General features: G+C 55.3%; 1 protein-coding gene across 2 annotated transcripts in view; it reads right to left on the bottom strand.

Moving 5' to 3' along the window:
* Positions 1-4,258: 4,258 nt before the first annotated feature.
* COL4A2 (collagen type IV alpha 2 chain) overlaps positions 4,259-13,346 on the bottom strand; it is a 177,131-nt gene continuing 168,043 nt past the window's right edge. The window contains exons 41-48 of one of the 2 annotated variants that reach the window (XM_032611468.1): positions 12,180-12,296; positions 11,492-11,653; positions 11,279-11,377; positions 10,890-11,036; positions 10,626-10,742; positions 9,192-9,383; positions 7,905-8,191; positions 4,259-5,406 (exon numbers count right to left, since the gene is read on the bottom strand). In XM_032611468.1, the coding sequence (XP_032467359.1) occupies positions 5,149-5,406; positions 7,905-8,191; positions 9,192-9,383; positions 10,626-10,742; positions 10,890-11,036; positions 11,279-11,377; positions 11,492-11,653; positions 12,180-12,296 (1,379 nt within the window). In that variant the 3' untranslated portion in view covers positions 4,259-5,148. The remainder of the gene's footprint in view (positions 5,407-7,904; positions 8,192-9,191; positions 9,384-10,625; positions 10,743-10,889; positions 11,037-11,278; positions 11,378-11,491; positions 11,654-12,179; positions 12,297-13,346) is intronic. The other variant, XM_032611470.1, reaches the window with a different exon arrangement.

The raw sequence follows: 13,346 nt of genomic DNA, 5'->3' as shown, positions 1-13,346 counted from the left end.
ACTTTGGGTGTTTTTACAAGGATTTGTCTCTCCTCCCCATTCATTTATTGATTCCATCGTTATATCGGTATGGACTCACGGACATTTATTTGATTCTTTGGGTTATAATTCAGGATGGCGTCCTTCTTTTTTTTTTTTTTTGCGGTACGCGGGCCTCTCACTGTCGTGGCCTCTCCCGTTGCGGAGCACAGGCTCCGGACGCACAGGCTCAGTGGCCATGGCTCACGGGCCCAGCCGCTCCGCGGCATGTGGGATCTTCCCAGACCGGGGCACGAACCCGTGTCCCCTGCATCGGCAGGCGGACCCTCAACCACTGTGCCGCCATGGAAGCCCCAGATGGCTTTCTTCTTGATCACGTTATCCCAGCTTTCGTGAACGGGAAGCTGTGTCTGTTGGCTGCTGTGTCCCTTTGACCCGTTCCCATCTCTGGGGTTTATTTATTTTTTAAAATTTATTTATTTATTTACTATTTATTTTTGGTTTCATTGGGTCTTCGTTGCTGCGCGTGGGCTTTCTCTAGTTGCCGCGAGCGGGGGCTACTCTCCTTTGCGGTGCGCGGGCTTCTCATTGCGGTGGCTTCTCTTGTTGTGGAGCACGGGCTCTAGGCGTGCGGGCTTCAGTAGTTGTGGCTTGTGGACTCTAGGTCGCAGGCTCAGTAGTTGTGGCGCACGGGCTTAGTTGCTCCGTGGCATGTGGGATCTTCCCGGACCAGGGCTCGAACCCGTGTCCCCTGCATTGGCAGACGGGTTCTTAACCACTGCGTCACCAGGGAAGCCCCTGGGGTTTATTTTTGAGTACTTTCTTACTTTCTGGCACCACCTGTGTTCCAGATTCATCTTGTGTGTTTCCTGCACTCGTCCTAGAATCAGCCATTGCTCCAAGGAGCCCTGGGACCTTTCACTGGGGAAAGTGTCCGAAGCCCAGATCTGGGCTGGGTGTGCTTGTTGCCAGCGGGGCTGGGGGTGTTTCTTTAGAGCCCTCCAGCTGAGAGCAAGGAAGTACACATGTAGATACTGACGCCCATGTCCAGGGGTCTGTGCTCAGCCAAACCTGGTCTGGCCGACCTCTCTCACTCTGATGCATCATCTCCCCGCTTCTCAGCTGTAAACCCCATCTCAGGCAGTGGGAAACGCGCTCCCTGCGCCCCCATCCATTCCCCAGTTGTTCAGTTGCGGCAGACAATGTGGGTCAAGGCTGCAATAGGGGGAGCACAGCCATGGGGGGGCGGGCCCTTGGCCTTTGGCTTCAGGCCTCCCTCGTTTCCAAAGTTACCCATGTTAGCATTCTCCCCTCCCCCTCCAATTAGTTCCTAACACCTGCTGTTTCTCTTTTTAAAAAAATAAGTGATGTATGATATCTCGCTTATTTGCGGAATCGAAAAAGAAATGACACAAATGAACGTATTTACAAAACAGAAACATACAGAGTTAGAGAACGAACTTAAGGGTGGGGGGCAGGGATAGGGAGTTTGGGACTGACATGTACACACTGCTATATATAAAATAGACAACCAGCAAGGACCTACTGTATCACGCAGGGAGCTATGCTCAATAGTCTCTCACAACCTAAATGGGAAAAGAGTTTGAAAAAGAATAGATACATGTATATGTAGAACTGGGTCACTTTGCTGTACACCTGAAACTAACACAACATGGTTAATCAACTATACTCCAATATAAAATAAAAGGTTAAAAAAAATCACTTCCTCCAAGAGGAATTCTTTGGTTCAAATATCTCTGCTCTGTATTCCTCCTGTACCCCTAATTTCTCCCTTAATAACATTCATGGCGCTTTATTTTAATTACTTTTTTTATTGCCTGTATCCCCCAGTAAACTAAAATTTCTACGGGCAGGCACTAAGTGTGTCTTGTTCCGTGTGGTATTCTTACCACTCAGGACAAGTGATGTGTGCCTTCAACAAATGTGTTCTTGAAAAAATACTTGTCAAAGGAATAAATAAATAAATATGCCACATTTATAAATATAAAGAAAAGAGCGATGGCCTCTTTCTGGGAACGGCAGCCTGTAGGTAGGGCCACGTCCGGGTGTGATCTGAGCCCTGGTGTCGCTCGGGCAGATGGACGAGATGGGCGCCTCTGTGCTCACGTCACCCTCCCCGGTGGCTCACGGGTACCTGTGGCACTTGCTGAGTGTGCTGACCGGGCCACGTGCCACGTAGCTCTCGAGTGGCAGGGTTGCCATTTCCCGTATTTATACCCTGCAAACCGTTCACTTGGGTTTGTCCTGCCGCTTCACGGTCCTCCCGCAGCTCAATATCACCCCTTCTGTGCGTGTCAGGAATTTACCTTCAGAAGGCTTCTACCTCACCCCTGCACCCCCTGTGTTGGATACCTCTTGTCCGTGGGAATGTCTTTAAAACCCTCCAATGGCAGGGAGTCTCCAACCCCTTCTTCTTGAGGCTGGGACACGACACCAAACTCACACGATGGTGTGCACGCCAGCTCTCTTGGGGCCCTTTCACACGTAGGAACGGATTTAATTCTCAGGACGCCCCCGTGGCGAGCAGGGTCTTCGGTTCAGCTCCCCTGGTGGCCCCCAAGCGGAGAGCTGCCCCGGGGTCCTCCGGACTCGCTCTTAGGCAGCGGGAAGCTGGAGCGATATTCCAGGACTTTCTCCGTCTTTCCTGGTGCCCCTCCGCCCAGCCGGGATGCTTCCAGAGGCATCTCCTCTGGTTTAACGTGGGTCCTGGCATCGTCTGTGCGAGGGGTGAGGAAAGCCACCTTATGAAGCAGTCGCGAGACAGTGATTCTAACCTCAGGGCACCCACTCTCTGGAAAATGGGGGCGGGCAGCGTCAGCCACTCACGTACACTAAGCTTCCGGGGTGGCGGTTCCTCTCAGCCTTGAGAAACTAGACCAGAAAAATCTCACGCAACATGCAAGGGTCTGTGAAGGGCAGAGCTTGAATTTTCAAGGTTCAGAAGGTTGGCCGTTTGACGCAGACTAGGAATCTTCACCTGCTGTCCTTGCACAGGGTCATGAGTTTCGTTGCACAAACAGGTGTTGGGGTTATGGATTATTGGTGTTTGGTGTATATTTGATGGTCGACATTTTGGAATCCAATTATGTATCGAGATCTTGGTCTTCTCGCCGTATGTATTTTAGGTGTGAGGTTCAGTGTTTAATGCTGGGCACCTACCTCTGATGTGCGAACCTCACGGAGGCATCAAAGCTAAACCATGTGAAATCGTGCATATGAAACTTTTGAAAATTATAAGACACTATACAATTTAAAGAATCTTTAAAACAGCTGTGCCATCACCTCCCCGTGCTGGGCATCTTTCAGGCCCTGGCCTCAGCCTCTAGGCTCACCTTTTCCGCTGCAGCTGTTGCTACGGAAACCAGATGTCCACAGGTGTAGCCTACGATGCCTTGCATCAGCTTCACCTGGTTCTCTGATACCTCCACCTGGGGTGCTAGGAGCCCCCTCAGCCCCGGACATGTGAGGCAGCCTGACCCGTGGGGGCAAGAGATGGAGGCTGAAAATGTGCCTTTCCCACGCCTGGGGGGGGACCATCTGAGTGTCCTTCTGTGGCCTCCCTCGGTGGGTCCCCGCAGGATTGAACCCTGAGCCCCCCACAGTGGCAGCCCCCTTAGTGAGTTGCCCTGCTTCCTGGGTCGCTCTGCCCAGGTCCCATTCCACTGCCTGGAGTCACGTCCCCACTTAACCCTCCGGAGCAGAGTCCTCGTCCTGGGCGGCCGCTGGGGGTATGCAGGCCAGGCAGGTGCTGATCTCCTTCGAGTATCATCATCACGTGGAATTATTATTATAACATTGTCACCTTGTTAACTGTAGAAATTGTACTTAGAAAAAGTTTAATATGAGATTGAATTTTAAAGGGTAAAAATAAATTCTGCGAGTTGGGTGCCTGAAGGTCAGCCAGGTTCCAGAGAAACTGAAGCCGGAAATGTGTCTTGGAGGCTATATCTTGGAAACACTGGGATTTTGTTGGGATGTTGTGCTGGGGCTGGTGAGTGACTGGTACCCATCTTGCTGATCCCCATGAGTGATGGTGCAGGTGTCTTCTGTAAACACTAACGCATTATAAACACAGACAGTTCCCTGGGAAACGAACGACACCACCACAGGCTTGTGTTCAATCTGCTGAAACTTGGAAAACACAGCTGCGCGGTGCCGAGCTGGGTGCAGGGCTCGCACTTGGGCCCGGATGCAGTGTTTTGGGGTTCACGGCAAAGTTTGTGCTCTGTGGACTCGAGAAAATTAGGCAGGCAATGACTTGGGGTATAAAAATGTTCAAAACGAACTTTTATTTGGGGGTCGTTACAGAGGATGGAGTAGGCATAGGAATACAATTCTGCACAAAGTACGGAGGGTAAATGTCCGGGGACGGCCTGGGGGCAGTGGAAGCATCACTTCCGACCCTACAAAGTTTGCTGCCACGCTGCCTGGCTGACAACAGACAGTGAGAAGGTCTTCGCTTCTATGTGAGTTTTGCCGAACCCAACGGTCTGTAAGGGGTGGTGGGAAGAGTGATAGCTAGTGTGCGGACATCAGTGGCTTTTAAAACAAAAGGCACAGTCGGCCTTCCCGAGGGGACCAGGATCCTTCGCGTTGCCGGCGTTTGGGAGAAGAGGGCGCCGTCACCATGGGGGCTCGGAGAGCAGGGCTGCGTCCACCCCCAGGAGCTCCCCGAGTGGGAACAGCGGGAGTGAGCTCCGGAGCCCGCAGGCTGCACGGCCTCATCTGTCTATACCTCCCCGTTGAGTTCAATAAGTGGGTTATCAGTGACGGCTGAGACTGCCGTGACTACATAGATACACAGGAAGAAGTTAGCTACACTGAGCGTGGAACCATCTCGTACAGATGGCCTGAGAGGGAGGGTTCGTGGTTTTCCGTTTTGGCGGGGTCAGGGTGTCCTACAGATGCTACAGATGTGGGGAGAGTGGGCAGCGCCTTGGATGCCACGGGGTTATTTGGTCGAAGTGCTGGTGCTGAATTCCTTTGGTAGCCCTTCTTTTATTATTCTTTTGGTTTGTTTTTTAGAGAAAGAAAAATGAAGTCAATTTTTGGGTCGGCATCTGAGGTAATAAGTTAAGAATAAGCACCAAAGTGGCCCCCCGGCTGCGTGTCCCCTGCAGAAGCGTGTCCGGCGGGGCGGCCCCGACATCACAGGTTCTTCATGCACACCTGGCAGCGGCTGATGTGTGTGCGAATGAGGCCGGCCTTGAGGGTGTCGGCCGAGGGTGTGCCCTGGAAGCTCTGCTCGGGGATGGTGGTGAGCCAGAAGCTGTACTTGTTGGCATAGTAGTGGCAGGTGCCTCGGGCGCCGTTGCACTCGATGAACGGCGTGGCTCGGAAGTCCTCCAGGCAGCTGCCCGGTGACACCAGCGACTGGCCGCCCCCTTCGTCGCCTGCGGCCGTGTGCTGTGCAGGGTAGGGGGACGGGGCGGAAGAGATGCCGACACGTTAACTTTTTCTTTTAAAGGAAAAATAAAACAGCAAGGTCCTGCTGTAGAGCACAGGGAACTCTGTGCAATATCCTGGGATAAACCGTCAGGGGAAAGAATAGGAAAGAGAATGTATGTATGTGTATAACCGAGTCAGTATGTGTATAACCGAGTCACTGTGCCGTACAGTGGAAATTACCAACATTGTAAGTCAGCTACGCTTCAATAAGGTAAATTAAAATCAACATGTGGGTCAGAACCAGAGGGTCTATTAAAATTAAGCACCGTCCAGTAGTTAGGACTCCGAGCTCTCACTGCCGAGGGCCCAGGTTCGATTCCTGGTCAGGGAACTAAGATCCCTCAAGCCGTGCGGTGCAGCCAAAAAAAAAAAACAAAAGAAAAAACAAAAAAATTAAGCACCAAAGTGCTTCCTGCTCTCCTCCTTTGCTAACGTTTATGAAGGGGGAGTACGGGTGCTTTGAATTTTATTATTTTTTTAAGAAAAGCTCTACTTGCTGATTTTTCTACAGTGAACACGTAATACTCGTGTAATTAGTTTTTTTTCAATCAGAGGGTTGTTGTTAAATTAGAAATTGGTTGCTTGAGATGGTCCTGCCTGGGAGACCTGGCCAAGGGTTGGAAGGGATTTTCTTTGCCACTTTCAAGTTCTACTTTCTCTTGGTTTCATAAACATGTTTAGCTTTTACGAAGGGGCATGGTGGGGCTCTGGATCTCAAAGCTTCTCTCTAAAACGTGTCATCTGGCTCGGTCCAGCCAGCCCAGTGGTAAGTGTTGTGTTAGAACCCGCAAATTTAGACCAGGAACAACTCAGCCACGGTGGGCAGGGCACGGAAGAGGCTGTCCTGTGAGATGTTTGGGCAGAAGCCCAGTTTAACCTTTTCTTCAAATGAAGCAGCAAAGAACAAAAACCTCTGAACAGTTTTCTGCTCACAGAATGCGGAAGCCTTCCCAGACAGAGCTGCTGTGTGTTGTCGACAGAGACAAGCAGACGCGTCTTCATGGGGCATCTGAAGCCCCGCTTTGGCCTGAAAGAGCCGAGGCCCTGCTGGTCCCCCCATGCATATGCGCGCGCGCGCACACACACACACACACACACACACACACACACACACACACACACACACACACACTTTTCCAATGTGCTCGCCTCAGAGGACAAGCCTCTGGCTTTGGGACTCAAGCAGCTGATGTCTCTTAAGAGAATCACTCATTGGACACTCGGCCTGTGAGGACCTCATTTGAATCGAAAGGAAAAAGTAAACCGATGGCCGGCTGGAGACTTACAGTAGCCACCAGACCAGCTTCGAGAGGGATCACTGAGGTAAGGGGGGGCCGACGTCTTTGCTGCTGTGGCAGCGATGGATCAAAGTGTGTCTTGTGTGCAGACAAGACAGGGACCGTCCCCCAGACAGGCAGGGGGACACTAAGCCGCGTGCTGGCTCTCCGGCGTCTGTGCCTGCAGGTGCTTCCGTGTTCTTGGAAGGGAAGGTGTGGGCAGCCCATCAGTGCCGCCCTGGTTGCACAGCGGGGCGAGGGGACCATGGTCCTCTTGTCACCCGCCTTGGGGGTGTCAAGGGCCAGGCTGGCAGGAGGCGCTTACTGAGGATCGTGTGTGCTTATCCCTTATCCCGTGACACAGCTCAAGATGTAATTGCTAATAAAAGAAGGGCTGTCTGACCTTTCTGGATACAGTGTAATCACTCCCTTCACAAGGAAGAGGCTCGTTTTTAATTTTTGAATTTCTCGGTGGGACCAGAGCTCTGTCCATCCACCAAAGCCCCCTGACATGATTAGCTCCTGAAAAGCAGACAGTTGCCTGTCCCAGCACAGAACTTAGTATCCTGTTGCTTCAAATTATTGCAGCAGCGATACCTTAAAAAATGTTAAAAAATCAACACTTGTTTGTCTTCTCCTTCCTTTTCCAGAATCCAGGTTTTTTTTCTGTTGTTTTGATAAGATTAGCAAACTTGGTATTTTATATATATATATATATATATATATATATATAATGTTATTAATTTAATTTATGAAATATTAAACACATTGGGCATCCGGTCAATATAGTGGAATTACGACAGTCATAATAAATATAAATGCAATACAAGACCCACCCTCCCCACTGGACTTTCCTTTCTCCCTCTGATGGTAAACAGGAAAATTGTAACGGATGCTGTCATGATAGCCAAATTTATCCTAATTAAGGCTGTACAAAGGCCTGGTGGCAAATTAATGGGTCCCTTCTGGGTGGGGGCAGCTCCAGGCCTAACACGGCTCAATGAGCAAAACGCAGGCTGTATTCCAGCTCTCACTCCTCCCCTGGGCCAGATGCCCTTGTGCAGTGCACACAACCTGAACAACTGCCCTGATTAGTCTTACAAAGGCCAGGATGTGGGAGAGGAACTCAGTTTGCACCTGGGCCCGCGGGCTGACAGAGAGCAGGCAAGCACCACGTACCATGAGGAAGGAATATCCGATCCACAAGCTCCGCCATCCAGCCGGGCAGTGGGGGATGGAGACGTCCTGGCTGTGGACGGCAATGGCAACGGCCGGGGCCTCGCACACGGAGCAGCGGCTGATGTAGGGCCTGATGTCCTCCTCGGCCACAGGCATCATGGGCAGCGGAGCGGTGGTGGAGAGCCAGTAGGACTTGTCGTTCCGGCTGGCATAGTAGCAGATATCGCCAGGGTTGCAGTACAGGAAGGGCATGGTGCTGAACCGGGCCAGGCAGGAGCCCGCCAGCCCTGCGGTGCAGGGAGGGACCGTCACGGCTGAGCATGCCGGGAAGATGCCCCTCCAGGCCCCCCGCGGGGTTCAGCCGTGTGCGGGGCGGGGTGGGGGGCGGGCTCGGGCTTTCCAATCCCTCAGGGGCTGACTCCACCGGCACTGTGCCCTTCCGAGGTTCCCGCACACCTCGGGACCAGGCTGGGTCAGAGGGAGGGGCGACTTGGCGAATAGCACCCCGGTGAGGCCCGTGTCGGGGGCTCTTAAAGCACCAGCCCCCAGCACCCACCGATGGCATCCCAGATGGGGGCCTGGCTCATGGCACCCAGGTGCCTCCCAGATGGACTCTGGTTACTGTGCCCCCCAAATAACTCCACCAACTTCATCTCAGGGCCAGAGTGAGTTATTTCCCCTTTCACACTGACTGCTTTCCAGCTGAGCCGGGTGTCTGCTCTGCCCTGAGGCCTGCCGGGCCCTGTGCTGGCCTTGCCCTGTCTCTGCTGTTTTAGGCCCTTACTCTTGTTTGCTATGTCTCACTTAAAAAAACTTATCTGGACGGGAAGGTGCACAAATCATCGGGTTCAGCCCAACAGATCTCCCCACCACACACATGGCCACCCTCCCTCCAAGCCCCCAATTTTAGTATGTGTTGGCCATGTTTTCTATGGGCTGTTAGGTCTTTTAAATTCCTTTTGGCAACCAGGCTTCCTTGGATAAATACCGGCACACACGCCCCCATATCCACGCTGCGGGGTTCTAAGTGCCTCCCAGCCCCTCACGACCCCGGCCTGACTGCTTATACACTGTGGGGCAAGAAGCAAGGATGACGGGGAACTGCTGGCAGCCTCCAGGGCACGGGGCAGCGAGAGGCTGGGCCGCGTGAGCCTGCGGAGGCCGCTGGGGGCTACGAGGCAGAGTCTGCTTCCCGACCCCAGGTTGGGGGCATCTCAGTGCCTTCTGAGGACTCAGCGACCTCACTGTGGCCAGCGGGGCTGGCCGAGCTCGGTAGGCTGTACCTACCCAGATCCTGGTTGTGGGCCTTCTCCTGGCCCTCAAAGTACAGCAGGCTGTATCCGCTCCAGAGCTTGTTCATGCCCACGGGGCACATGGGGTCCTGCTCCGTCTGGCTGTGCTTCACCAGGAGGTGCCCGATGCTGACACTGCGGCCGGGCATGCCAGGCAGGCCGGGGCTCCCAGGGCGGCCTGGCTCCCCTGGGACCCGAGACAAAGAGGCCGCCTTGCAGCTGCCGTGCGGACCGCGGCCCACGTGCTGGCTGCGTGCGTGGCGACATTCACAGCCCTGCTCTGCCTTTCCCCAAGGGCCGGGGTCTCAGTGGCTCTGCCCTTTGGGACCAGGAGCCTCCTGGGGAGGCCCGCACCCCATCCCTAACGTGGGACCACAATGATGGGAGTGAACAAGGGGCAGGGACTCAGCCTCCCCCGCGAGCCGTCCCCCCAGGGCGCCCCGTTCTGAGCAGGAATGAGCATCAGGGAGTCAGAAGGGTCACGGAAGCACTGTGTCCAGCCCCGCCCACCTCCTCTGCCCCAGGCGGCAGGCCCCCCTGCTGATGCTTCGGGGAGCGGCCATTCCCAAGGCTGGAAGCCCACCTCCCCAGATGTCCACCCGGGGGCCCGATTCTGGCCCTGACGCTGCAGAACGGCTGATCTGCCCCCAACAGGACACCCCTTCAGACCTCTGGAATCAGCCGTCCTGGGTGACCCTGCCTTTCTGAGGACGTGCCGTCCACCCTGCACTGTCTTGGCCCCTGGCCTGGATGCGCCGCCCCCTGCCCCGCCATGCGTGTCTCGGGTTGCATCCCCCAGCATTTTACGCTCTCCTGGCCGTGGGTCGCCGTGTGCTTCCTGCGATCTGGGCGCTGACCGTGCAGCCCGTCCCCTCTGAGACTTTAATGTCAGCACGGTGCTCACACCTCGGGCTCAAGCCGAGCGCAGGTGGATTACACCAACTCTCAAGACTATTTTTTGCATGAATTGCTATTATTTCTGGCCTATCCCATCCTGCACACGTGCAAATAATTTTAAGAAGTCGATGACATAAGACTTCACAGCAGCCTGTAATGTAATCGGTGACTTTCAGCTCATAGTTTCCGGCCCTCAAGAGCTTTACGAATCTTGGCTCTCGAAATATGTCTGCTGCTTCCTTCTCTGAGGCACCTGCAGATGTCTCAGAGGAAGGAAGGAGGCCGGCCTGTCCTGGGGACTCTGTGCCAGGTGTTCTGCCAGATGCAGGGGACACCGGGTGGGCGCAGGTATATGGGCCTTGCCCAGGCTGCAGCGGGGGCCCCAGGCTCTGGGCTAGGGGGTGCAGCCCCTCATCTCTGCTCATCTCGGGGCTCATCTGACCCCTCCCCGTACACCACAGTCCATTTAGCAGACTCACAGCGGGACCTGGAGGAAGCTCCCTGCCCTCTGCCCCCTGTCACCATCACTCACCTTCATAGCCAACGGGCCCCTGCAGCCCCACGGGCCCCTGGTCTCCTCGGAACCCGGGAACAGCTGACACGCCGCCTCTTCCCTGGGGCCCTGCCTTCCCTGGACTCCCGCGGAAACCTGCAGAGCCACCGAGACACGCGTCAGTGCCCCAGGAAGAATGCGATGCTCCATCACTGGTGCTCAGCCAGTGCTTTCCAGCAGGAGAACAAAAGTGAAAGCAAAGCAAACAGGAAACGAGGGGTGGCCCCGCAGCAGTGCTCCTACCTGGTTCTCCTGGGCGGCCCTGGGGTCCCATCTCCCCCTGAGGCCCCGGAGGGCCTCTCCTTCCCTGCGGACCCACTGGCCCCCGCTGGATGGCAACCCTCTGGGGGATTCCTGCAATCCCCGGGGCGCCCACAGCACCCGGGGCACCTGGAAAGGGAAAAGAAAGGCCGGATGATGCGTGAGGACCACTTCGCTCTCTTGCTCTGGTCTCTATTCCATTTTTGACCCACTGAACCAATTCCGGAGCTTCCTTTGAGCCACCGCGCTCTCTAGAGGTGGGGTGGGTGATAACCCACCTGCAAGTCGCTCAGAGCCCTTCCAACAACCCGTCACCACCACGTCCCTGTGACAGAATGACCTCAGAGGCGTCCCCTCTGAGACTCACTTACCCGGGAGTCCTCGATCTCCTTTAGGTCCTTTGGGGCCTCGGTCTCCCACACTCCCGGCGGCGCCTGTGTTGCCCATGAATCCTTGCTCCCCCCTGGGCCCTTCCGGACAAGCAGGACATTGAGGACACGTGGGGCTGGGCGGGGGCTCTGGCCATCTCTGACCAGCGCCGCCAGCCTCCCCGAGAGGAGCCCCCCACGGGCACCGACCCTTACCTTTTTCTCCCAGGAGCCCGAACACGCCAGGCCGGCCCTGGGGCCCGGAGTCTCCGACCCATCCTTTGGTCCCCGGGTTTCCGGGGGCTCCTGGACTCCCCTCATCTCCTTTGATTCCAGGAGGAGCCACGGGCCCAGGTGGCCCCGGGGGACCTCGATAACCTGTTGGCATCAGTCCCAAGAAAGGTGAGTGTACACAGCAGGAAGGCACAGTCACGGCCGGGAGGCCGGATGCAAAGTCACCCATTCAGGGGACCGGCTTTGGCAAGTCTGTAACACTGGGCAGCTTTGCTCTGTATTGTGGTAAAATATACGTAACATAAACGTTAACATTTTAACCATTTTTGGGTGTACAGTTCAGTGGTACGAGGTGCATTCACGTCGCTGTGCAGCCATCACCGCCATCCTCCTCTGAACGTGTTCATCTTCCCAGCGGAAGCTCTGTCCCCACTGAACACCAACGGCCCCTCCCCCGGCTCCTGGCCCCCACTATCTACTTTCTGTCCTATGAATGTGGTCACTTAGGGAGCTCCTATCAGACAGTATGTGTCCTTTTCTGTCTGGCTTATTTCACTCGGCATGATGCCCTCAAGGGGACAACGAAAGCGTTCTATCCCTCAAGCAATCAGGTCGTGGCCAGCTCCTGTCCCCAGAGATTCCAATGTATCCCAGCGTGAGCCCTGCTTACCTTCCAGGCCAAATATCCCAGGCGCGCCTACGTCACCTGGTAACCCAGAGATGTTGGAAGCGGGGGTGATGCCTGGAAACCCCTGAAGTCCTGGGCTCCCAACCGGGCCTCGTTCCCCTTAGGACGGAAATAGAAGTTGGTTAGTACCAGCACCCAGCTTTTCATCTTGTTTCCTCCCTGTGCCCTCACCTGTCCAGGAGCAAGGCCAACAAGGAGAGGCAGTGATGGAAGGCGCCCAGCGCGGGCTCTCAGAGCGGGTCTGGGGAGACGGGCCGCACTGCCTGTCCCCACTCCCACCGGCCCCCTCTCGCTGCCTAGAGGGTCCCGTGGACCTGCCTCTGCTGGGATATTGTCCTCACTGGCATGCTACCTGCTCAAGGGACAGCTGATGGGGCTACCTGTGGGTGACACCTGGCCCTACCCTGAGGGGAGGATGTCACTGACAGGGCAGCCCTGTTGGCCCAGAGAGCACCCGTCGTGGGAAGGCTCAGGAAGGCCGGCGCTGGTATTTCAGTCCTCCCCGTGCCGTCCGTCCTTCAGGATCCTGGATCCCGAGGATGTCCAGCGTCCTGGGAAGAGTCCGTCCTCACTGCCCACAGATTCTGTACTTGCCATCCTGCTTCCCCAACTGAGATTTACTGGTGACCCCCAGTCAATACCCGCAGCGCTCTTGGACAAGCGGGAGGGAGAGAGTGAGTCCCAGCTCAGAGTGTCGGCAAGGATCCTCCTACTATCTATTTCGTGCCACGTTTTCTGCACTTCTGTGCTTTTTGTGGGTGATTTCACTGTTTAGAGTGGCCCCCAAGTGTCACGCTGAAGTGCCGTCCAGAGTTTCAGGAAGGCTGGGATGTGCTTCACAGAGAAAACTGTGTTACACGCGCTTGCCTCAGGCCTCAGCTACAGTGCTGGTGGTCCTGTGCAGGTGGCCTGAGCCTGGGTCCTCGGCCCTGGGCGGAGCTGTGTGAACCACACGCCCCCCCAGGACTCACAAAGGCCCCAGCTGGCCGGCCTTCCTCCTCCTCCTGCCTTCAGATCAGTGCTGTGGGGTGGGGTATCAGGGAATTCTGGACTTTGCACTTAATGAAAGGGGAGAGGAAGGTGACAGACCCTGGAGAATCAGATGATGCGGTCCGTGGGCCTTGAGATACCCGCCCCCCATAGGAGATC

Source organism: Phocoena sinus, chromosome 18, assembly GCF_008692025.1.
Source record: "Phocoena sinus isolate mPhoSin1 chromosome 18, mPhoSin1.pri, whole genome shotgun sequence".
Taxonomy (NCBI): Eukaryota; Metazoa; Chordata; class Mammalia; order Artiodactyla; family Phocoenidae; genus Phocoena; species Phocoena sinus.
Note: the sequence above shows the minus strand (reverse complement) of the source record. Positions and strands in the feature narration are given on the sequence as shown.